The 23,440-nt window shown below is 42.4% G+C and overlaps 1 protein-coding gene across 1 annotated transcript in view; it reads right to left on the minus strand.

Annotated features, from left to right (window-relative positions):
• Positions 1-12,798: 12,798 nt before the first annotated feature.
• Positions 12,799-23,440, minus strand: part of LRRK2 (leucine rich repeat kinase 2) — an 87,001-nt gene continuing 76,359 nt past the window's right edge. Inside the window, exons 46-50 of the mRNA XM_056847254.1 lie at positions 21,963-22,147; positions 20,692-20,844; positions 19,277-19,485; positions 14,406-14,477; positions 12,799-12,933 (exon numbers count right to left, since the gene is read on the minus strand). Of these exons, the coding sequence (XP_056703232.1) occupies positions 12,812-12,933; positions 14,406-14,477; positions 19,277-19,485; positions 20,692-20,844; positions 21,963-22,147 (741 nt within the window). The 3' untranslated portion in view covers positions 12,799-12,811. The remainder of the gene's footprint in view (positions 12,934-14,405; positions 14,478-19,276; positions 19,486-20,691; positions 20,845-21,962; positions 22,148-23,440) is intronic.

The following is a 23,440-nucleotide window of genomic DNA, read 5'->3' on the forward strand; positions in this document are numbered from 1 at the left end:
GATTTGGTAATGGATAGGAAGGGTGATAAGCAGGACTGAGCACTGGAAAGAACTAGAACTTTCTAACTCTCATCTCTGCCTGTCAAGGGTTGAAAGGTGATATAGGGCCACTTTCCAGTTATATGGCAGACTAGCTTGCTGCAGGTATATGGGTGTTGCACCAGTGTTTACTGTGATAAAGTGCAGCTTTGTGTTTGTAAAGTTGCAGTAAACCTTGGGGCCACAACCAATCAGGCCACTTCAGTGTGCTGCCCCTAGGATTTTATGCCAGGATAAAACTGGTGTTGCCACAGGAAGCATAACTGCTGCTGAAAGTGCGAAGCCAATCTAAATTCATATTATGGTGTGTAAGGAACCAGCTAGGTAATATCGTGTTCACCATGGGGCCATTGGGCCATTTTTGAGCTTATTTTTTAACTTTTGAAAATGTTATGGATTCTGTGCCATGCGGGGAGGAGAAGTTCCTGTTTCTCTCCTCCACACCATTTCGAAGAGCCAAAATCCCCCCCCCCAAAATAACCCCTCTAAAATGGCACCATGTCCTCACGGTGAACTTAAGGTTGTGCTATCATCTAGTTGGCCCTTAGGCTAGCTTAGACTGACCACATGGACAGAGATGGTACACATTACAGTCATGACACAGAGCTGCCGCCACCCAAAGGTGTGTTTCAGTGGCCAGTAATATGTCAACTATCCCTCATTTTTTCTAAGTTCTGTGGAACATCTCCCTATTTTTGTAGGGTCTGTTCTTCTACCAAATACTTTGTAAATAGACTTTTCACTGTAGCCAAGTTAATAATACGCATTAGCAAAAAGACAGGCAACACATTGTGTTGATATTCTATCAATACTAATGCAAGTACAACTAATTGCATTCTACGGTTCTCGTTTAAAAAGAGAAAGTACGTACAAGTATAACAGCATCCATTGTTATCATAATTTCTGAATTCCTGTTTTTAAAATAAAAAGGAGAGTCCAGTTAGATAAAAAGCTTGGAAGCTGATTGCATTTTCCCCTTCTGACAAGTTGTGTTCTTTTGGGGAATTCCAATCACAGCAATACCACTGTGCTTATTTCCTAAAAACAAAGTGCTAAGTGGAACAGCTCTATAAGAGGTACTGAGAACACTTCTTCTGGTGGGGATGTGTTCACAGGATCACCATTTCTTATGTGACAATGACATATGAGGTGGCAACTGGAGGAGGTGGCAGCCACCCATTGACTGCCTCTGTGAGGCTTACTGGAAAATATTGGGGGCGGGTGTAAAAAGGCACGCATGTCCCACATCTCCTTCAATTCCAGAAAGTACACACTAATTCTGCTATGAAGACTCAGGGACAACGTTGTATTGGCTGAGAGACAAGAAATAAAAATCCTTCCCCAAATGGAGGCCAAACCTCAGAACACTACACTCAACTTCCTCCTTCCCTGCTACCCCACAAGTATTTCAGAGGATAAGGGAAGACTCTGGATCAATTTGCCTTGCGGTAACCATTATGGTATAGTGTTGGGCTGGGGTCTAAAAGAGCCACCTCCTTCTTCCTCTTTCTTCCCATTCTTGCAACGGGGGAAAAAGGGATGGGGGATGGCACCACAGGTGCAGCAATATTACTTCTGGTTGCTGCATCCATAATTCTCTCGGAATTTCCCCCTCAGAGGTTCCCAAACTGTGCTCCAAGGAAACATCTCCTAGTGCTTCATGAAGAGAACGGAAAGAAAAATACTACTGTCATTCGGTTTAGTATATAGGTGCTAGGTGAAAATTAGTGCCCCATGACGAATTTCTCTCCTGAAAAGTGCTCCATGACTCAAAAAGTTTGGGAAACTCTGCACTATGTCATCTTTCCTATAGAGCATTACTAGAGCATCACATAATGCTCCTCTTCCTCATCCCCTGCCCCCAAATGCTTCCAGAATTGCCTGGCAACTCTCTCTGAAAGACCCAGGTTCGAGTCTCCTCTCTGCCATAGAAGCTCACTGGACAGTATTGGACTCACACCTTTTCTGCTTAACCTGCCTCACACAGTTGCTGATGTGAGAATAAAATGGAGGAAGTTATAAACTGCTTTAGATTCCCCAATGCGGAGAAATCAGAATATAAATATCTAAATAAATAAATTTGGCAGAGAGATTTCCACCATCACCATGGTTCCCCCCATTATATATATATATATATATATATATATATATATATATATATATATATATATATATATATGTGTGTGTGTGTGTGTGTGTGTGTGTGTGTGTGTATCCATTCTAAGCCTTTTTGTACAACATACCTTGGTGCACCAGGACTGTTCAGGGCATTCTTCAACTTTTGTTGTAAAACCTTCTTTGGTACAGGTGTATGTGAGACATCCATTGTCTGGGTCTTTAAACGTTGTTCCAATCTGGAAAACAATCCATGGCGGCAATATGTCTTCCCCTCAAAGTAAAACTGTATGTTTAGAGGCAATTCAGCCCACTTAAAATCAGGAGGATTCCATTGTTATGTTGAAATCATAATGATGGCAACTGCAATTTTGGGAAGTCTTAACAATGACTACGTTTTATCATTTTGATTTACATATTTTATTTTTGGTGCTTTAAAATGCTGATGTCGGGAAACTGAACAGTTTTCTGTCAGGCAACTAGAATCCATGTGTATTATTCACAGCACTATTAATTTTACTGCTTGCAGAAAAATGGGCCATTGCTGTGAACCAGTTTCTGTACGGATGAAACAAAATACAACATTTCAGGTAACCCAGAATGCACTGATGGATGAAGTGGAAAGAAAACGAGAGAGGATATTAGGTCTCAGCCTCAGCTGATGTTAGGAAGTTACTGGTTAAGCCTGTGATTTTAAACAATACTGAAGCCAGATACGTTGTATGTGGGGGAAAGAAGCATTTTAGAGACCACTGAAATCTATCCAGTTAATAGCAGGATAGTACACTTCATTGAATCTAGGATTGCTTCAGGCAAAACATTTATTGTGCCCCCCCCCAATACCATCCAGACCCAACTCGAATATTATATGAAAACAAATCACATTACTTTCCTGAATCCACATGCCCCCCCCCCCAAGAGTGACCCAAACCCATGGAATTATGTCCCCCTAACGCCCCCTCCACAGCAGCCCTAGCTTCAGGGAACTCTTTCCATATCAACTTGTTTGTCAAGTAACCCTTGTGAGTTGCATAAGATTATGGAAAGTATTCTGAGGCACATAACTCAGTTGATAAGCTCACTAGCAAGGTCTATTGGATCTTCGCATTGCAAAAGCTCAGCAAACGGGATCTGTGGAAAAGATCTCCTGCATCACATTTGGCCTTGAGAGTAAGCCTCCGAAGACACCCAACATGTCTCTGTTGCAAAGTGAAGCCCGTGCTTGGTTTAATCAGCAACCTGTCTTTCAGAGAAACAGCCATTATTGATATCACTCATGAACCCTCAATACACTTCTGATGGTCCTCAAGTTTCTTTGCAACTGTACTTCCTGACTACTGGGAAGAGTTACACCAACAGTTATACAGTATTTGAATTTAAATATAGCAGTAACAACCCACATAGATGACATACTCTGCAGATGGAGAACTACTGCTTTGTGGAGGCAAAGCAACACAATAATACAATAAATTATTGTGTGTATGCCATCAAGGTGTAATTGACTCATAGCGACTCCAGAACCATGGAGTTTTCAAGGCAAGAGATAAGCAGAAGTGGTTTGCCATTGTTTTCCTCTGCATAGCAACCTAGGTCTTCCTTGGTGGTTTTCCATCCAAGTAGCCGACTCTGCTTAGCTTCCAAGCTCTGACAAGATCAGGTTAGTCAGAGCTATTCAGACTACAAAGGCAATGTGGAAGGTATCAATGTATACATCAATATATTTCCTTAGGGATGACTATGTATACCTGCTTTTGCAAGATCAACACCACAGTGACCTGCATTTTTCAACAATAACCCATACAGTTTCTATACCCTGTAAGAACATTTAGTGATATGCTTTCCAAAGACATTTATTGGGAACCTTTAGGCAGTGCATTCACCAGAAATATGATGGGAAATCTGATCACGTATAAATTTTTAGCACTGAATAAACATTATTTTAAACATTGCCTGGTATCAAAGTCTTGCTGTGTATGCGTGTTTACAAGGGATCATGCCAGCAAAGATATTTTATATTCATCACCCTCCCTGTGAGGCACCATAGTGTGAAGGATATTTATCTGTTGCAATTCTCTTGATGGGTATACAAAGCTCACCGCAAAATCTTGATTTCTATAGAAGCATGTAACTTCTCCTGAAAGAGTAAATATATCATTAAGTTGTCATCAAAATTCAGGTGCTGTAAATACTTTACATATATATATGTGTGTGTGTGTGTGTGTGTGTGTGTGTGCGCGTGCAAAGTATTTACATATAATATAATAGGAAAATGGAAATAATAGGAATATAATAATAGCATATAATAGGAACATGGAATGTGAGAAGCATGAATCAGGGTAAGCTTGAAATTGTTAAACAAGAATTGGAACGTTTAAACATTTCAATCCTGGGAGTAAGTGAATTAAAGTTGACTGGATTAGGACATTTTCAATCAGAAAATTACAAAGTGTTTTATTCAGGGAATGACAAAATGAGAAGAAACAGAGTTGCTTTAATAGTGAGGCAAGATGTAGCAAAGGCAGTCAGGAGCTATAATGCAAAGTCTGACCGAATAATATCAATCAGACTTCAGAGAAAGCCTATCAACATAAGCATCATTCAAGTTTATGCCCCAACTACAGATACTGATGAGGAAGAAATTGAAAGTTTTTATGCCAGTGTTCAGTAAGAAATTGATCACACACCTAAACAAGGCAGAATCAAATGTTGTTGGCAGATTTGGGCTAGGAGCACGGAATGAAGCAGGAAAACGCCTCGTAGAATTCTGTGAAGACAACAATCTGTTCATTGCAAACACATGTTTCAGGCAACCAAATAGACGATTGTATACATGGACATCACCAGCTGGCCAGTATAGAAATCAAATGGAATATGTAATTGGAAGCAGAAGATGGAGAAGCTCTATTCTCTCAGCCAAAACAAGACCAGGAGCCGACTGCAGTACAGATCATGAATTGTTAATATCGAAAATCAAGATAAATCTGTTTCCAAATGGCAAAGGTGTCAGACAAGGATGTATTTTATCTCCCTATCTCTTCAATCTATATGCAGAACATATAATTAGGAAAACTGGATTAGATTTAGATGAAGGTGGAGTGAAAATTGGAGGGAGGAACATTAATAATTTGAGATATGCTGATGACACTACATTATTGGCAGAAAATAGTGAAGATTTGAAACGACTACTGCTAAAAGTTAAAAAAGAAAGTGCCAAAGCAGGACTACAGCTGAACATCAAGGGAAAAAAATGACTACAGGAGAATTACACAACTTTAAGGTTGACAATGAGGAAATTAAAATTGTTCAAGACTTTCTATTTCTTGGCTTCACCATCAACCAAAAGGGAGACTGCAGCCAAGAAATCAGGAGATTGAGACTGTGAAGGGCAGCCATGAAGAGAAATATTTTGCAGTGTAAGGATGTGTCACTGGTCACCAAGACTAGATTAATTCATGCCGTCGTATTCCATATTACTATGTATGGGTGTGAAAGCTGGACAGTGAAGAAAGATGATAGGAAGAAAATAGATTCCTTTGAAATGTGGTGTTGGAGGAGAGTGTTACAGATTCCATGGACTGCCAAAAAAAACAAATCAGTGTTACAGGGTTACAGATCAAATCAAGCCTGAACTGACCCTAGAAGCTAAAATGACTAAACCGAGACTGTCGTATTTTGGTCAAGTCATGAGATGACAAGAGACACTGGAAAAGACAGTCATGCTAAGAAAAGTTGAGGGCAGCAGGAAAAGATGAAGACCCAACAAGAGATGGATTGACTCAATAAAGGAAGCCACAGCCTTCAATTTGCAAGATCTGAGCAAGGCTGTCAAAGATAGGACATTTTGGAGGACTTTCATTCATAGGGTCGCCATGAGTCGGAAGCGACTTGATGGCACTTAACACGCAACACAAATACTTTGCATGCTTTCAGCTGCATTTGGAGGCTTCGTGAACAAAACAAAACCACGTAAAACAAGTGACGGGAGACCTTTTATTGCATCAACTAATGCTCAATGTGCTGCAAAGGCAAGCTTTCACATTACCCAGAGCAATTCTTTAGAGAATAACTGAAAGCAAAAATTAAAACAGGAATTTTTTTCAAAAAAAATAGTTTAAATCACGGCTGATGCTGATAATCTGGTATGGTTATGTGACTCAGACAAACAGAAGCACAGCTGTATGGGAATATGGGAACTATGTTAAGGGGGGTATGAACTGGCTGTCGGCCATTTTTCCCCCTGGCATTTATGCATGATCGGTTGGTATCCCATTGGTGGATTTTCCCAAGCTGGGGGTGGGTGGGGGATTAACACAGCTTTCTCTAGTCTAGTTCCTGTAAATCTGATTTTGTTTTCTGAGCAACTCTTTCCTGCGATTATGTAGCAACATTTCCCCCGATTTTTCTTTATTAATCTGATAGGACAAGCTATCTTTTGAGTTTCTCTAGAATATTCTAACCATGGTCCTGGAACGATGACTGAAGTTGACTCCTCACAATTTATATGAAAACCCTTTATAATATCTACTGTAAAATCTTGGGACAAGTATGAAAAAGGATCAAGCCCCAAATATCGTTAGAAAACTACTTTATATTTAACTATGACTTTATTATATCTGCTAGGATAGTTTAACACGGTTTAATGTAATTATACAGGGACTCTACGGATTGAGTCAGAAAACGAAAAGATGGATAATGAAAATATTCTGTAGTTCTAATACTATGCGATTCATCGTTGTCATTTATTATTTTTAAAACCACCTACAGGTCAATGTCTGCAGGCTCCAGATCTAAAATGGTCAAAACAAGATAGAAAGATTCAATAGACAGAAAGGAATACATTTGCAGAAATTTTAGAGTGCAAAGAGAAAACCGTTAACTACAGTACAATCCAAATCAGAGATACATCCTCCCTCATCCTGTGGAGTTAGACATGCTCAGTTCTGCCTGGGATGTGAGTTGAAAGATGGGAGAAAGATCAATGGTAATACCCAAATTCTGAGCAGACAGGAGAATGATATTGCTGACAGAGAGACAGAGAAGGCAAAAGTGGGGATAAAGTACATTTCTGTCTTTTGAATATCAAATTTAAGACCATGATCCATGCAGAACTTGCTGTAAGATGACTGAAATTAGGAAGATACAAAAGTGAATGAATAGAAATATAGAAGAAAGAAAAGTTTCTTGCCTGGGTAAGGAATCATATACAAAGAATGCAAGAAATGTTAACTGATAAACTGTATCAGTTATCAGTTATATTTAGGGAGTAAAAAAGGGAAGAAAACTGCAAAGTTAACCAATGGTATATAAATATTAGTTATATAAATAAATATGTGTGTGTTTGTGTGTAAAGTGCCATCAAGTCATAGCCGACGTATGGCGACTCTCTAGGGTTTTCAAGGCAAGAGACTAACAGGGGTGGTTTGCCAGTGCCTTCCTTTTCATAGCAACCCTGGTATTCCTTGGTGGTCTCCCATCCAAATACTACCTAATTGACACCCATACACAGAAAAAGTAGGGAAGCAAAAAGAAGACTCCACAAAATGTCCTTACCTTTGCTATATACACTGAATGATACAACAAAGCATAACAGTAACAATTTCATAGTGGTGGTTGAGGGACAAAGGTGGAGTCAGGTTATCACTGAAGTCCAAGATCTTTTTGTTTCTGCATGATCTTTTATAAGCTACACCCCCTCATTATTCTTCCCATTTGCCAGATATACCAGCATCATCAAGAGTCATAGTGACAGCAAACAGCTGATTTAACCCAAAGCAAAAATAGTTAAAGCTTAATTAGAACTTGAAACACTGGAGCTGCTGTTTGTGGCCCCAGAGGCTGGGGGTGGAGGGGCAGCTATTGAGGAGAATGAACCACACATAGCCCATGTTGGGAAAATTAGGCCACAGCTTTTATTGGCTACAATCAAAGAAGCACTGGCACAGCATGGGGACAGATCCCCGTATCGCCCGATATGACCCTGTCACCCCAGCCCACCTGCCAGAGGGAAAACTCTGCATGGTTTCCCTACCACCTGGTGGTGAGAGCCAGTGGACTACCCCCAAGCTGGGCATGCCGCTGGTTGGTCACCCCTCCCCAAGACCCCTTATGGCGATGAGCCCATGCCATGGTCCACGCAGCCTCCTGCCCCTTCTAGCTGGTGCCTTGGAGGGGGCAGCCAGAAGACCCCCATCCAACATGTGGTCCTGCCCCCAATGAATGACCACTGGTCATTCTAGCCCTGAATTGACCAGCAGCAGTTGCCTTAGCAAGGGTCTTTCCCAACCCTGGCACCAAAGAGCTTTTCAAACAGAGATGGCAAGGAGTGAATAATATGTGCTCTATCATTGAGACATGCACCCTTCCACGTCCACTCACAGGAAGAACAGCCCTCCCACCCCCTGGATACGGGAAAGGATTAGACTTACCCTAAAACCAATTCTAGCTGAGTAATCAGAAGTGGTGTCAACACATTTCAGGACATTCTAGGATTCACCTGAAACACTACGGTAAAAACCACAGAGATTTGGGTGAATCCTAGAGCACCCCATAATGCAGTGATGTCGCTTCAGGTTACATAATTGGAAGTAATGTTGCAGTGTCACCAGGTATTGTTTTACTCTCCATTGCCTCATGGAGTGCTAATGGTAGCTGTAGCAGACCTAGATGTTATTTTGGCCAACTGCTCACTTATGGAGGGATGGAGGTACTCAATAAGCAAGAGGAAGGGTGATTAAGTACTCCCATGCCTAATTCGGGCCATCTGCTAGCTATCTCCCTCTCAGTTGGCTTACTTCTGTTTCACGAACTCACCTGGAAAATACAGGCCAGCAAGAACTGGTGGGAAGGGAAAGGCTGCACAGTTCCTTGTGCCAACCATTTATTCTCTGCAAGTGACCCTCCACTCCAATTCTGTTTTCTTATAACATTCTTAGTTAATTCATTCTTAATGTTTAATTCCACCACTGCCCACCAAGCATGCAACATTATCGTCAAATGTCCTTGAGCACAGTAAAAAATTAGGACATAAAAACAGCACTACAGACAAGACCTATCGGTACATTCATAACACCTGCATACCACACTCAGATCTCAGACATATATTCAATGCAAACTTTGTGCCTGATGGTCATCAGACAACTCCTTAATGTTTGGTTTTATTCCTGTTTGCTCCAGGGCCTGGGAATAGAAATCTAAGATTTGGGATTTTATCCACAAGGTGGGATAAAGCAACTCTCTGCCACTGGCTGTCAGAAGCAACTGAAGAGGCCACTTAAATCACAAATGCTCCCCTTCACCTCCTAAAGTTCTAAATGCCTCCCAAAATATGTTGATAGCACTCCCCAGGGGCTATAAGGCCACCATGTAAAAATCACTGGACTAGTTTCACCCTAGTAAGGATGTTTTGGTGTGTGCACAGTTACTAACTTGGTTGTCACTGTTTTAGGATTCTTAGGTTATGTTCCACCAACATTGTAATGTATATATGTGGAGTCTTGATTAGTATGAGCCAGAATGTAGATAGTGGCTACAATGTCAGATAGGATCTGGGAGACCCAGATTCAAAAACCCCACTCTGCTGCCATGGAAGCTTGCTGGGTGATCTTGGGCCAGTGATGCAAACAACTTCCGAAACTATCTCACTGTTTCTAGTAGAAAAGGGCAAGAGTCCAGTAGCACCTTAAAGACTAACAAAAATATTTTCTGGTAGGGTATGAGCTTTCGTGAGCCACAGCTCACTTCTTCTGATACCAGATAGCACTGTTTCTAGTGAGGACAAAATGAAGTGGACAATTTGTAAGCCTCTTTGGGTCCCCACTGGGGAGAAAAATGGGGTAGAAGTGAAGTCAGTAAATAAATAAACCAGCATAGTAATAATGCAGTCCTCCCTCAGAAATTATGAAAGCAAGATCATGGACATCTTGGTCTGATGGTTCTGCCTACAGGGTTCTTAATGCATAGGGCTGGTCACAAAACCTTCTCATGCTGTTCCCCTTCCACTTACTCCCACATTGAGGACTCATCGTTCCTTTCCTTTATCCCTAAGAAAGCTCCTTGATACGTAGATCTTGAGCAGCAGAATTGTTTAAACCTGTTGCTTAAGGGACATAAGGACTGAAATAAATTTTGTAACTGCCAGTGTAACATTGCTCCTTTCTATAGACTGCTACTTTGGGGAAAGGTGAAGATTTGAGGAAAATGCAGTTGTGTCAGACAAGTCACAAATCTACGAAAAAGTTTGGAGGTGTCTCACAGGGAGAAAGGTGGTTACTATACATGTCTGTCTCCTTTCAGAACTCTGCTGAGGAAAAATGAAACCCCCTGACTGTCCTCTTTACACATCAGGGGGTTCACGGGTTGGATCTGGGGTTCTTACAGTCAGACATGACTGTGGGTAGTTTTCTCTTCAGTTTCCACATGCATGATACCAGATTAAAATGACGACAGCACTGAGTGGAGAAGGGGCTTCAGCTTTGCTCACAACTGAAATGGTCCAGGGGATGGAGCAGGGTTGTGTCATATTGCTCCAATCAGAGACGATCTCAGCCAAAAGCAATACTGTGGTGGGACAGGCTGAATGACAAAGCCTCTTCCAGTCTTAAAGTTTCAAGAAGTGATGACCTTGGATCACCTCAAGCCCTTCATGAGCAACATAAAATATATGATTCAGTGGAACCCATCATTGGTTTAATTATACAGTTCTTAAGAATAAGATATGAACAAGGGATATATATAATACCCCAATGGTTTATCATTGTTTACCTCTGTGAGAAAAGCTGACGTGACAAGCTATTACTATAACTTTGAGTGTTCAAAGTGATTCATACACATCTTGAAGGGAAATTTACCTATTAGCATGACTGATGCCATTTTTTATCTTCCTTGGAGCTAAGAATGAACTTTTGTACCTGAGGAGTTAGCAGAATAACAACCAGCTGGCTGAGCATAGCTGCTTATCAGTAGCCAAGCGGAATAAAGCACCACTATGTTAAAGAAGAAAACTTAATCAAAACAAAAACATAGGTAGCATCAGTAGCCAAGGCCATAGTATAAAGAAAAACTAGTTTTAGACATGTGTAGTAGACCATTACCTATGAAAGTGGGCTTTGGTAGATGACTGGATGTATTGTGTTGCCATCCCGTATTAGTGATGGAAGAGACAATGTAACAGTGATGTAAAACGAAGTATAAGTACATGTATTCAGAGCGGTGGGTCTCAGAAGAATACTTTGTAACTTTGTAATTAGGAAGGGTTCTTAGGCCATGGCATAATACAGTTGTCTTAAAATTTTTACTACCTCTGAGTGAACCATTGGGATTAGAAACCCCTCGTTGGCCCCTAAGAATTTCACCGTCAATCCACTCAGCAATCTGCATTACCGAGAATGTTGCGACATTGAAGTTTCACTGCACTTAAAATCATAACGCAGAACACTTGTCCACATCTCAAATGATTTACAAAACAATTGGTTTGTGCAAAAGATACAAAACGTTTATTTTTTTAATAACAATATATAGTTTTAAAGTTATAAACTCCAATATAAATATAACGTCTGCAGCAGACTCACAACAAGAACAAGTTAAATGGGAGCTGCCCAACCATGATTCTATATGCAGTCGTCACACCAGACAGACAAAAATGGGTGAACTCTTCTTCAGGAGCTCCAGCATTAATCCTGTACTGAGAGAGAAGAGTTATTCAAAACTGTCAGCTATCCAAGGACTCTTTGGCAATACCTCACTGAGCAAGGCTGCAGTTAGATTCTGTAAAAAAAACACACTTCTCCTTGTGACTCCAGATTGTCACAATGCACGTGGCACTGGAGTACACATGAGATATTTAAACACCTCTTTGTTCTGTAAGCCTGAGTATGCTAACGAAGTGGCAGTGTGAAAGCAGAAAGGACATCTTGTAAGTAATCAGGGGAGGCCAGGTTTCAGGTGATAAAATACCTAGGTATGGCTAAATTCTGTCGAGGGATTATACTGCAGGTGCTTAAAACTCGAGTCACGCCAAAAACAGCTGCCAATCTTACCTATATTAACTGATTCTGTTTACAGCGGTATCTGTACTCAGCTCTGCAAAATGAATTAACAAAATTGTACGTGCGCATGAGTGGTTTCCGCTGTTTTGTGGTTTACTTGCCCAACTATAGTGCAAACTCGCCGGTGGCTTATCTTTCCCATTTCAAGCACCAAAACATTCAATGAGAGCATTTAACATGCTAAAATATTTAGCTTTAGTAAGAAAACAGACCTGCCTGACATCTTCTATTTAAATAACCATGAAGCTCTAGTTCAAAAAAAGCTACAAGTAAGTGCCTGTGTGTATGTACAAAATACATTATATAAAACCGAACAATTGGCTACTACAAACATGGAGTGTCATAACTGACAACATTAAGCTGGTTAAAGGAATTCGGTAATAATATTATAAGCAGTTTGGCTCCCTCCCAAAAAGATAGCGGCACTGGGAAATTATTACACTGCCCTGCCACTAATATAGTTTGAGCATTTTAAACAAAATAGGTACATTCTACTGAGAATTTCCACTGTACATTCCAGTGGAGTTAGAACAGAGACACATGCACGCACCCTGCCGCAACAAGCCTCCATAAAACAAATGGACAGCTAACAGGATGTCTCTTTGCTTTGCCACTTAATCCAAAGACAAACCCCTCATTTTTTCTGCTAACTCTTGTCTTATCTCAATGTGTTTTCTCAGGTTTTGTACTTCATGTGGCAGGTTAATGTCCCATACCGATACACATGTCTGCAATCCTGCGGAAGAAGTTAGAAAGACAATTGGTCAGAAAAAATATCAGCCACACTTTTCATTGTGTGAATTCATTTTAGAAACAGAAGTGCAAGAACTGTAACAGACACAATAAACATAGATATCACTGCTGATTCTGTTGCTGCTTGAGTGTGTACTAAACAGTAAAGCACATGAACTCATCTACAGATAATCATTTTATTTGATTCTGTAAACCTGATCTACCTTACAGTGTGATTGTCAGGATACTGAGAATTGTGTAAACATTGAATTTCTTGGGGAATGGGTGGAGTAAAAACATAAGGTACACTATAGGTGAAACTCTTGTGTGTCATGAAATCTGGTCAGGGAAAGAAAATCTGGCACATATGAGGTCTGCTGTGTCCATAGCATAGTTGTTATTGTACTCACATCACATAACAAAGGTCCCTAGATTGCAACCAGGTAGATACAGCCGTTTAAAGGGATGAGCCCTAATTTTAAGCACATGGTTTGTATGTACAAGATCCCAGGTACAAAGCTCAGTATTTTCAGGAACTCAGATAACTAGTTTGGGACTTCCCCCCCTCCCCCGGCAAAACAACAACAGCAGCAAAGATGCTGCTGATCACAGTAGACATTCATGGGCTAGAATAACAAAATGATCTGACTTAGAATAAGACAGCTTTGTACATCAATATATATAATAACATATAATTCTCAACATAGTCCCACCTGCTGATACTGAAATTCACGAACTGGGGCCACAATGACAGATGAGAGATTTCCCTCCAAACTTGGGGGACCCCCGCCCCCCAGGTTTGCAGAAAAATCTGAAACCTTAAAGTGGGGGTAGGTTTCCAAAAAATCTCAAAAGAGAGGGAAGTTGTCTGCTGTTGTGTAGACAACAGTCTCCTGGGAGCCTCCTCCTCCCTTCCCACTGCTGAGGAACCCTCCCTGAATCATGCAGGCTGGTCAGGTGAACCTCTGGCACACACCCCAAACTGCCACTGAAGCAAAGACACTGGAGGAGGGCAGGTGGATGAGGAGGATCTGTCTCCAATCCTCCTTTCACTGTCAGACCCAGGGAGGGAGATGGGAGAGCGAAATTCTCCCCCCTGGGTGAAGGGAGGGAGAAACAGTGAGCTGTCTAGCAAGTGGTTGGGGTAGGGGGTAGGATGGGATCCCCCTCCTAGGAGTCGCATGGGCCCCACTTGTTAATACCTACAATCACCCCAACAACTGATTTGAGGGATTCTTCAATCTGCAATTAAAGCTGCACTTCTGCAATTCATTAACATATTATTCAGTATGCTAGGAGTTTGGATACATGGAAACCTTTAAACAAATATAATTGAGAACTTTTATTCAGTGAAATGGACTGCACTTCTAATGTTTCTCACCACCTTTTTAAGCAAAATGGTGATGGAGAAGCAATGGCGATACCCAAACAAGAGAAGGGGAGCATTCGCTATATGATAATTTGTCTAGTGCTTACCCGTGTTGAATTTGTTGTCTTTACCACATCTATAGCAGCAGCCCAAAACCAGAACAACATTCTTGAGACTGCCTTTTGACAGAGGAGAAATAATAAAGTAAAAACTAATGCAATGTTCTTATACTTTCATTTGATTTTTATAAGGATAAACCTGATATACATTTCTAGACAAGTTAATTATATTAGTATTAATATCGCACTGATCAAACCCACACACTGTATAAGTGCAAAGCACATCTATGTGAAAATATGGTGTTGTCGATTCCCCCTCCCTACAGCTGTAGCCCCTTCTCAACCCACCCCGGAAGTTGCTGCAGATGGCTCCCCAATGTTCGGTGAACCCAGGATATTGCAAAGGGAAGGGGGGAGGGGACACAGAAAAGTCCCTCTGTGCAAATAAAAGCAATCTCACACCAGCTGGGTGTCTCCTAGTAATTTTATTTTTTAAAAAAATCAAGGATGTCAGGGTCAAGCTACACAAGAATGATGCAGCTCTCCAAATTTCTAGTTTCACTTTACAGTAGCTGCGTATGGTACTGAATTTGATCTGAGCACTGAAGAGGTGGCAATACTTAATCATCATCCACCCTGCCCTGTATTCCTGAAGAAAATTGCCTGCCTGAAGCTGCTGTTTGCCTCGCTAGTACTTGTGGGTTTCAGTTATATTTGTTTTAACTTGAAGCTGAATCTCTTTGATATTTAATAACTTCTACCCATCTTTCAAAGTTGCAGTGACTAAGTACCTCAGGCAGCCCTCACTTTGGTTTGAGGGAAGCCAATAGAAAATTTGCTTGCAGTTAAAAAGACCTAGAAAAATAACAGTTCTGAAGCTAACAAAAGCTGATAGCTAGATAAATAAATAAGCTGATAAATCTACCACATTTTCCTCATCCAAATTCTCAGAACTCTGCAGGGGGGGCTTATTTTTAAGTTTTTGAGAATTGGAAGGGGAAAATGTGCATCCAGTTTGCGGCAAATCCAAAGCAAACCTCCCATGCATAAATGGCCACAGAACCCCAGACCAACAGCAGCAGACTTACAAGTCCCTAAACATTTCTGAGGACTGGTGAAACATTTGTGATAAACATATGGTGGCCTGTATCTATCTACATTTGTCGGTGTATCTCACTGGGCATGTGCACACATGGGAGGCTGATTTATACATTTCATGGCAAGCCCACCGATTTCAACAGAACCTACTTCCAAGTAAGTGTGCTAGGCTGCACCCTTGAGGGTGTAATGACTACATGCTACTTTCACTGCAGCCTGGGCCAAGAAGGCTGGCAAATGCTGTACTCGTGTGGGTGGATGAGCGCCAGGCAAAAACGCTCTCAACTTTGATGCTGGCCACATGAAGCTCCTATCTAATCGGACCCAAAACGATCACTTCACTTGTTCTGTTTCATGGTGTTTCATTAACATGGTCTGAAACCAACTGCATCACCAGGGGCAGATTACTGGGAGAGGCCTTAAAAACATATTCCTAAAATCAGCAATGGGTGGGCGACCTCTCACCAACAAAACATTCTCAGTCAATTTAGTCTATCAGTTTTCATCAAAGCAAATATTAAATCAAACTCAGTGTCGTGCCATAATATCTTCCTCTGCTTCCTCCTGCTGAGGTACTTACTGTCTCCTAATTTATTTTTCCATCACAGAAGAATGATTTATAAGGCCTTGGGCTTACTTTGTCTGGTTTTAAGGACCATGCATTTTTCCTTGCAACTGAAACATCTACTGAAGAAAACTTATAAAAGGAAAAATGAGAGGATGGATGAACTGGTATTAATCAAGGGACAGGCTGTAAACTTCAGAACATGCAGAGTATGTGCCCTCTGCATAAAATAATGATTTTTCCCCTGAAAATTTTGGAGTAAGTGAAGTTTTAAGAATTAAGATTTTTAAAAAAGAAAAATAGGTCAGAGCCGGTTCAACATATTAGGTGTCTAGAAGGACAGCTGCAGCAGCCAAAATAACAAGGAATCTTGTGGCCCCTTAAAGACTTTACCAATTTATTGTGGTGTACGCTTTCATGAGCCAGATTCCACTCTGGCTGCTTTCACACTATGATTATTCTCCGCTCTGCTCTGATTACTGTTGCAAATGCATTTCTGCTACTTCTTCAGAACTTGCTTGGTGCTCTCCTTTCCTGCCCACCATTGCCTCCCCCCCCCCGTTACCTTTTTAAAATAAATTATCATTAGTCAGTATAATTTTATAGTATAACCAGACAAAAGCTCACCAGGGGAAGGCAGTGGTGGGCAGGAGGGGAAATTGTGCTAGATGTAGGAAGTGAGGAAATCTGCACTGTCCCTTCCACATTTTCTCAAACCCATTTTGGGGATGACCTCGCAGGAAAGATTGTATCAAAGGAAATTTGGGGGAAATTGCAGTAAAGCTGAGGAAATCCCAGGAGGTTGGTGGAAATGCAACAATGTTACATGGAGAGGAGAAGGTCTCCCAGCAGAGGAGCCCACAGTGGGGAAAGGAGGGAAGGAATGTGGGTCTGCACAGAAGACCACTCAATGAACAACAGTTACAGGTAAGTGCCACCTTGTCTTCATCTTCATGGCCTCTGTGCAATCCCACACTGGGAAGCTAGCAAGCTCACCAAGGAGGTGGGTGTGGGCTACTCAGCAGAATCTAGCACTCAGCAGAATCTAGCACTGCTTTTCCCACAGCCATGTTGCTCCTGGAGTCCATGTCAATGGAACACTGCTTGATGAAGGGTGAGGACCATGTCGCCACCTTGCAGATGTTTTCTAAGTACACTCTACCCAGAAACACAACTGAGGAACACAGAGCTCTAACTGAATGAGCCTTGCCCCGCCAAGGACAGTCTACTTTCAAAGAAGAGGAGCCTGAAGAGGAGAAGACTGAGAGGGGATATGATAATAGACAATAGAGGGGATATGATAATAGACAATAGTCTCAGTGAGGAGATGAGCTCCTCCACCACCCTGTCAGACCAGGTTACTGCAGCGTCACCAACCAGACTGCGAGATGCAGTGACTGGACATTGTGGTGGCAGAGATGACATATATGGATCAGGTGGTCTTCATTGGGAAATGGAACGGACATGCCCTTCAACAGATTCTAAAGAGTCGTACCCAATTAGGCCCTAAAGGTATGCTGTGCCCTCAGCCTGGCAATTACTCTGCTTAGGACAGAAATAGGAGGAAATGTGTAAAATCAACTCCTTTCTTCTTCTCCTGTTGGTGGGACCCACAATGAGGATGAAAGGGTGCATTTTGTGATGGTGGCCGGGACCTATATGGCCTGTGGTACTGAGACTGAGACACATGCCTAGGGAAATACCTGGTCTTATAGATCTGGGTGGGGGGGACCTATGATCCTGAGGGTCTTAGTGGTGATCTTGTTTTTCTGCATTCTATCTAACACAACATCTGTCAGTGCACTAAAAAAATTCTTCAAAGGGGAGATTTTCTTCTTTAGCCTGCGTGTTGTTTGGTCGGGCCATCAAACGCAGCCAGGAGTGGCACCTGAGGATGATGGCTGAGGCTATATCAACCAACATTCAGCAATATGCCTTGCAACATTTAACTGCTGCTTGCCTAGATTGACCCCTTCTGCCTGAATAACCTTGACCAGAGTCTTTTTTGCCCTCAGGCAGAAGATCTCTGTATTGGGAAATGTGAACCCACAAAAAATATCTGGTATCACCCCATGATCGCATTGAAATTTGCCATTCTTAGCCCCTTTGGGGCTTTAGGTGCCAACTGGTGACAAATTGAGCAGGCGCTGACATTATGGAACTCTCCCAAACACATTAGACACATTAGTGGTCTTTGGATTGGGCCATTTTGCTGCCACACACTGAGCATTTTTTGAAAAGTGCCATTTTCCAACAACAACAACAAAATTACTTCCGAGCAAAGCAGGAACACTGAGGTAAACAAACTAGGAAAGTGGGAAAGAAGGAAGGACTGATGATGGTGTGCTTTCCCTACCTCCGTAACATGCCCATTTGGGCAGGAAACTCCAGCATGTGTCATAGGGGAAAGGGAACCCTATGAGCACCTTGGAAAGTGCCAGAATCCTCAGAAACTTTATCTCCACAGCTAGCCTGCACATGAGTGGTCCCATGTGGGACTGCACAGAAGCCACGAAGATGAAGAAAATGTTGTAAGCAATGTCACATTCCTCACCTTCTAAACCAGGGGTGTCAAACATAAGGCCAGTGGGCCGCATTCGGCCCCTTGAGAACTCTTATCTGGCCCGCGAGCCAGCCATGGCAGCCACACCCCTACTCTTGATCTGGGCTGGCATGGCCCGGCCCGACCAAGTTACATTTATGTCATATCTGGCCCTCGTAACAATTGAGTTTGACACCCCTGTTCTAAACCATTCAAAAATTATAGTAGCCAGGCTGTGTGTTTTTCCCCTCTAAACTAGAGGCTATGTTCAGTTTAACTGTACATAAACCCACTAGCAACAAGTAATCTGATATCTTAATTACTTCCTCTTGGTATCCTACTAAAAGAATTTTATAATCACAATGTGTATCAAGGCTTGGCATACCGATAATGAAGTTTATGGTTGCTTCTCTTTTTAACAAATGCTTAAAATAATTTTTAAAAGTTAGCATTAAATGCACTGCATCTTCAACAATAATCCTGAACAATAAAGTGAACATGGAAAGCACGTGTTTGTGTAACCTTTCTCTGGGTTCTTGAGGGTTTTAAACTTCTGGCCCTGAGATTACAAACAAACAAGAGTAACAGTGCAGACCTAAGTGGAGAGCTTGAAGCCAAAGGACTCAGAAGGGTGTTACTCTGTTTAGGATTGCACTACACAGCTGTCCTATTCTCAGGCACCATGACGATTTTGTCAGCAGCTGCTGCACTTACCTAGCTGGGCTGTGGTCATGAGTCTCACAGAATCGCAGAAATCGCTTATGATTCTTATGGGGAGGCGTGTGGAGAGGTCAAGCAGCAGGATATGCCCTCCCCCTGTGCCAATCCACAGGGCTGTATTCCTCTGCAAACAGATACTCTTCACTCTTCCAGGATAGGCAAGGTTTTGTTTGGATTCTTTATTCAGCTTTGGCACCTCCTCTCTAAACCAAAACAGGGAGGCATTTTATAGTTTTTTAAAGTACCTTTTTCATCTAACACAGCTTCTTTCAAGCACTGTGTATTTAACACTGTCAGAGACAGGATACTCAGCAGAGGTCTTGTTAGCACAGCCACTGTTCTGTTACAGGAAAGTAACACTTTAAACCAGACAGATTTATCCCATTCTCGTTAGATGTTTACATCCAGCAGAAGAACAAGGGGCTGCTAACAAAATTCATCTGATTAATCCTAAAGAACCAAAACTCTTGATTCTGAATTAGAGGGTTTTGTATGACTAGTTTAAGTTGTTTGAGCTATATTATTAATTTTTTAAACAAGCAATTCATAATGATATACCGTATTTTTCGCTCCATAAGACGCACTTTTTTCCTCCTCAAAAGTGAGGGGAAATGTCTGTGCGTCTTATGGAGCGAATGTGCACACAGAGCCAGCTGGGCGCGCTGGAATGACACGAGCCGGCTCTGTGCGCCCTGTTCCAGCGCGCCCAGCCGGCTCTGTGTGCCCCGCCCGCCTCCCAGCTGGCCGTCGGGGCGGGGAAAGCCAGCTCGCGTCGTTCCAGCGCACCCAGCCGGCTATGTGCGCCCCGCCCGCCTCCCAGCTGGCGGCTTTCCCCGCCCCGACGGCCAGCTGGCAGGCGGGCGGGGAGCACAGAGCCGGCTGGGTGCGCTGGAACGACGTGAGCTGGCTCTGTGCAGCCCCGCCTGCCAGCTGGCCGTCGGGGCGGGGAAAGCCGGCTCGCGCCGTCCCGACGCGCATGCGCCCAGCCGGCATTCGCTCCATAAGACAAGTTTTTAGAGGAGGAAAACAAGATTTTTTCTTGTTTTCCTCCTCTAAAAACTAGGTGTGTCTTATGGAGCGGTGCATCCTATGGAGCGAAAAATACAGTACTTATTTCTTAATGAAGACTGAGTCCCCTTACAAACCAGTCAAGGAACCAGGAGAAAATGAGAGGCCAGAGGAGAAAAAGCAGCAAAGAGAAAAAAGATTCTACTGGTGCATGCTGGGCTCATGGTCTCTTTAGCTGCTGCTGACCTTGTTTTGCTGGCGGTAACCAAAAAATCCCTACCCAGGCTGACAGGGTTGTTTTGCTCCCTCAGCACTAGCATTTCATTTTAAACACAGCTTGGCCATTACCCCTTTCCCGCACCCCAGAGGCAGCTCTCCCTATATATAATCAAAAAACTTACTTTAGAAAATGTACACAGTCTATTAGTTCACAAAGCTTCTCGGTTTTCTTATCCCAAATTTCTACAAAATAACTATTCTTCTTTGCCAAGTAGATTGATTTGTCTACTGCTATTGAAATAATATTGGCATCACTGTAAGATTTGTGGCACAATCTGAGAAGAAGAAAAATCAGGAGATACAGAGACTCAATATAATCATATCACGTAAATGACGAAACCTTTGAGCATGTGAACACCTCTGACAAAGCTCAATGGGGTGCAGTCAGTGGCTGAGCCCTAAAACAGTGGCTCTGGCATTCTGCATGTACACTGCAGCCCTGAAGAGCCAATCAAAGGATCAGGGCACTCTCAACTGTCACCTGCCACATAGCACAAACGGGGTGAGAGGCAGAGACCTTCCCTATGTGCGTGGCAGTGGAGCTGTTTGGAATGCATCCAATATTAATGGCAGTTACAGAGGTATATTTTAATTTGGATCCAAGTGGGTCTGAAATCCAAGAAAACATAAAAAGCCATCTTTACAGAGTTGGGAGTGGGCATGTAAAGTCAGGTGGAAGATTTTCCTTTAACACCCGTTTGAAGCAAGTTTGAGTAATTTACTTATGCCGTTTCTCCAAAGATTGCTAGAAGCGGACATTACTGAGCTGGATGTTACTGATCCTGAAGATGCAGAGTGTTAATTTCCCCCCACCCCTGCACTTAACAATTAACGAATGGACATAAGTGAGGAAAATTCCTCCAGGTCCTCTGCCCTCCTGTGGCAGACCTCCAACTCCCCTTCATGCTACTCCTGAGGGTCCTCTGTCCCCCAACAGCAGCACTGGGGGACAGTTAGTACTGCAGTTGGGGGAAAAGAAAGAAAGTCAATCTATGCAGATAGAAATACTTTCCATCTGCCGAAATTACCAGTGAATCCAAGCTCTGTGATATATGTACAAGTACATGTGAACTCTGCAAAACATGTATGCGAGTATGTAGGTACCTTGACCTTGCTCAAATGAGTGTGAGCCAGTTAGCATTTGTTTGAAAACTATTAACAGATCTGTTTATCTTGCTACATTATATTTTGCAACTGGATAAGGGATTTTTAAAAAAAGCGACAGAAAACTGATTGTCCTCCACCCACCTGCTGCTAACAACAATACGCAGCTAAGATCATTATCAAGAAGATCAGTAGCCTCTCCCCCCTGCATCCCCCCAAAAAACCCATGAAAAAGCCAATCACAAGAAAGAAAAACATATTAGTCTATTAAAATAAAGAAGCAACTTGCAGTTGGCTTGTCTTTGTCTCAATGAGTTTTTGAACAGATAAGTCACTGGACAGTGAGATGATCCTTGTCCCGCAGCCTCCCCAGATGACGTTTTTTTCAGATGGGTAATTAGATTCACTTAAACACACAAGTGGAGTGCTGATGTTCCCAACCAGCAATACCTTCAAAGGTGCAGCACCCTTACACTGAAACAACAGAACAGCAGATGAGTGGGAAAAATCTCAAACCACCAACTGAACACCCAATGAGTTTTTCAAGAGACCACAACTGGCATACAGGTAAGAACATAAGAACATGAGAAAAGCCATGCTGGATCAGGCCAAGGCCCATCAAGTCCAGCAGTCTGCTCACACAATGGCCAACCAGTGCCTCCAGGAAGCCCCCAAACAAGAAGACTGCAGCAGCACCATCCTGCCTGTGTTCCACTGTACCCAATACAACAGGCATGCTCCTCTGATCCTGGAGAGAATAGTACAGTGACCAGCTCCTGAAACCCTGCTCCTGCTCCCAGATGTCTCTCTTGGTGCTCTGCCAGATTGCAGGGTACGGGGAGTCCTGCGCTGTACTCAGGTTCTGAGGCTCCTGTCTAACGTAAGTGCAGTTTCTTACTGGGAGGCACTGATGTACAAACCTGGATTGAAGCATAGTATAATTTGCCTCTTCTCTACTCATCTCAACCTGGCCACTTGCTAAATTCTTCTGCAGTACAGAAAAAGTCCAACACCTGATGCTGTCCAAGGCACCACAGAAGTATTTTCCATAGGAAACAGCCAACATGTTCTGTTATCAACAGTGCACATGGTTTCTAATACCACAGGCATTTCAAACAAATCAAACGGCTTGAAGGCTCCACACACTGTTACACTTCAGGTGCCAACCTACAAACAGGCAAAAATTAACTGCCCGTACATGTTCCTTCTCTGTTGTGGCCCCCTGGCTTTGTGAAATGGTCTGCCTGAGGAGGTCAGGAAGGCTCCCACTCTCATTGCTTTCTGTAAGCTATGAAAAACTGAATTATTCTAGAGGGCTTTTCTACACAGGCAATAGGTTAGCACTGTACAAAATGATTCACAAAGTTACTTGGACAAATTAATAGGGACTGTGGTCTATACTACTGTATACAGTTTGCTGCAACTTGTATCCCACTATGTAATTTTGCATCCTTTAATGTGTCATGTTAACACTTATGCTTCGCTTCAGTTCTTTTTTTTAGACTTCTGGTTGGTTCTACAACCCAAATCCTATTTCATCGTTTACTGGATGTCCTATCTTGTTGATTGCATTGACTCACTCTGTGTTATCTGCCTTCAGTCCCAGTGAGAAAGGCGGACTATAAATAACATAAACAAAATACCTAAAGCTAGCCAGTGATAGTGGGAACAGTGTGGCTTTAGAGGTCAAAAGGACGCCAACTTTCAGGCACTATAAAGGAGAAGTCCTGAAGAGAAATATCTATTGATAACACATTCAAATGAAAT

Source organism: Euleptes europaea, chromosome 3, assembly GCF_029931775.1.
Source record: "Euleptes europaea isolate rEulEur1 chromosome 3, rEulEur1.hap1, whole genome shotgun sequence".
In the NCBI taxonomy this organism is placed as follows: domain Eukaryota; kingdom Metazoa; phylum Chordata; class Lepidosauria; order Squamata; family Sphaerodactylidae; genus Euleptes; species Euleptes europaea.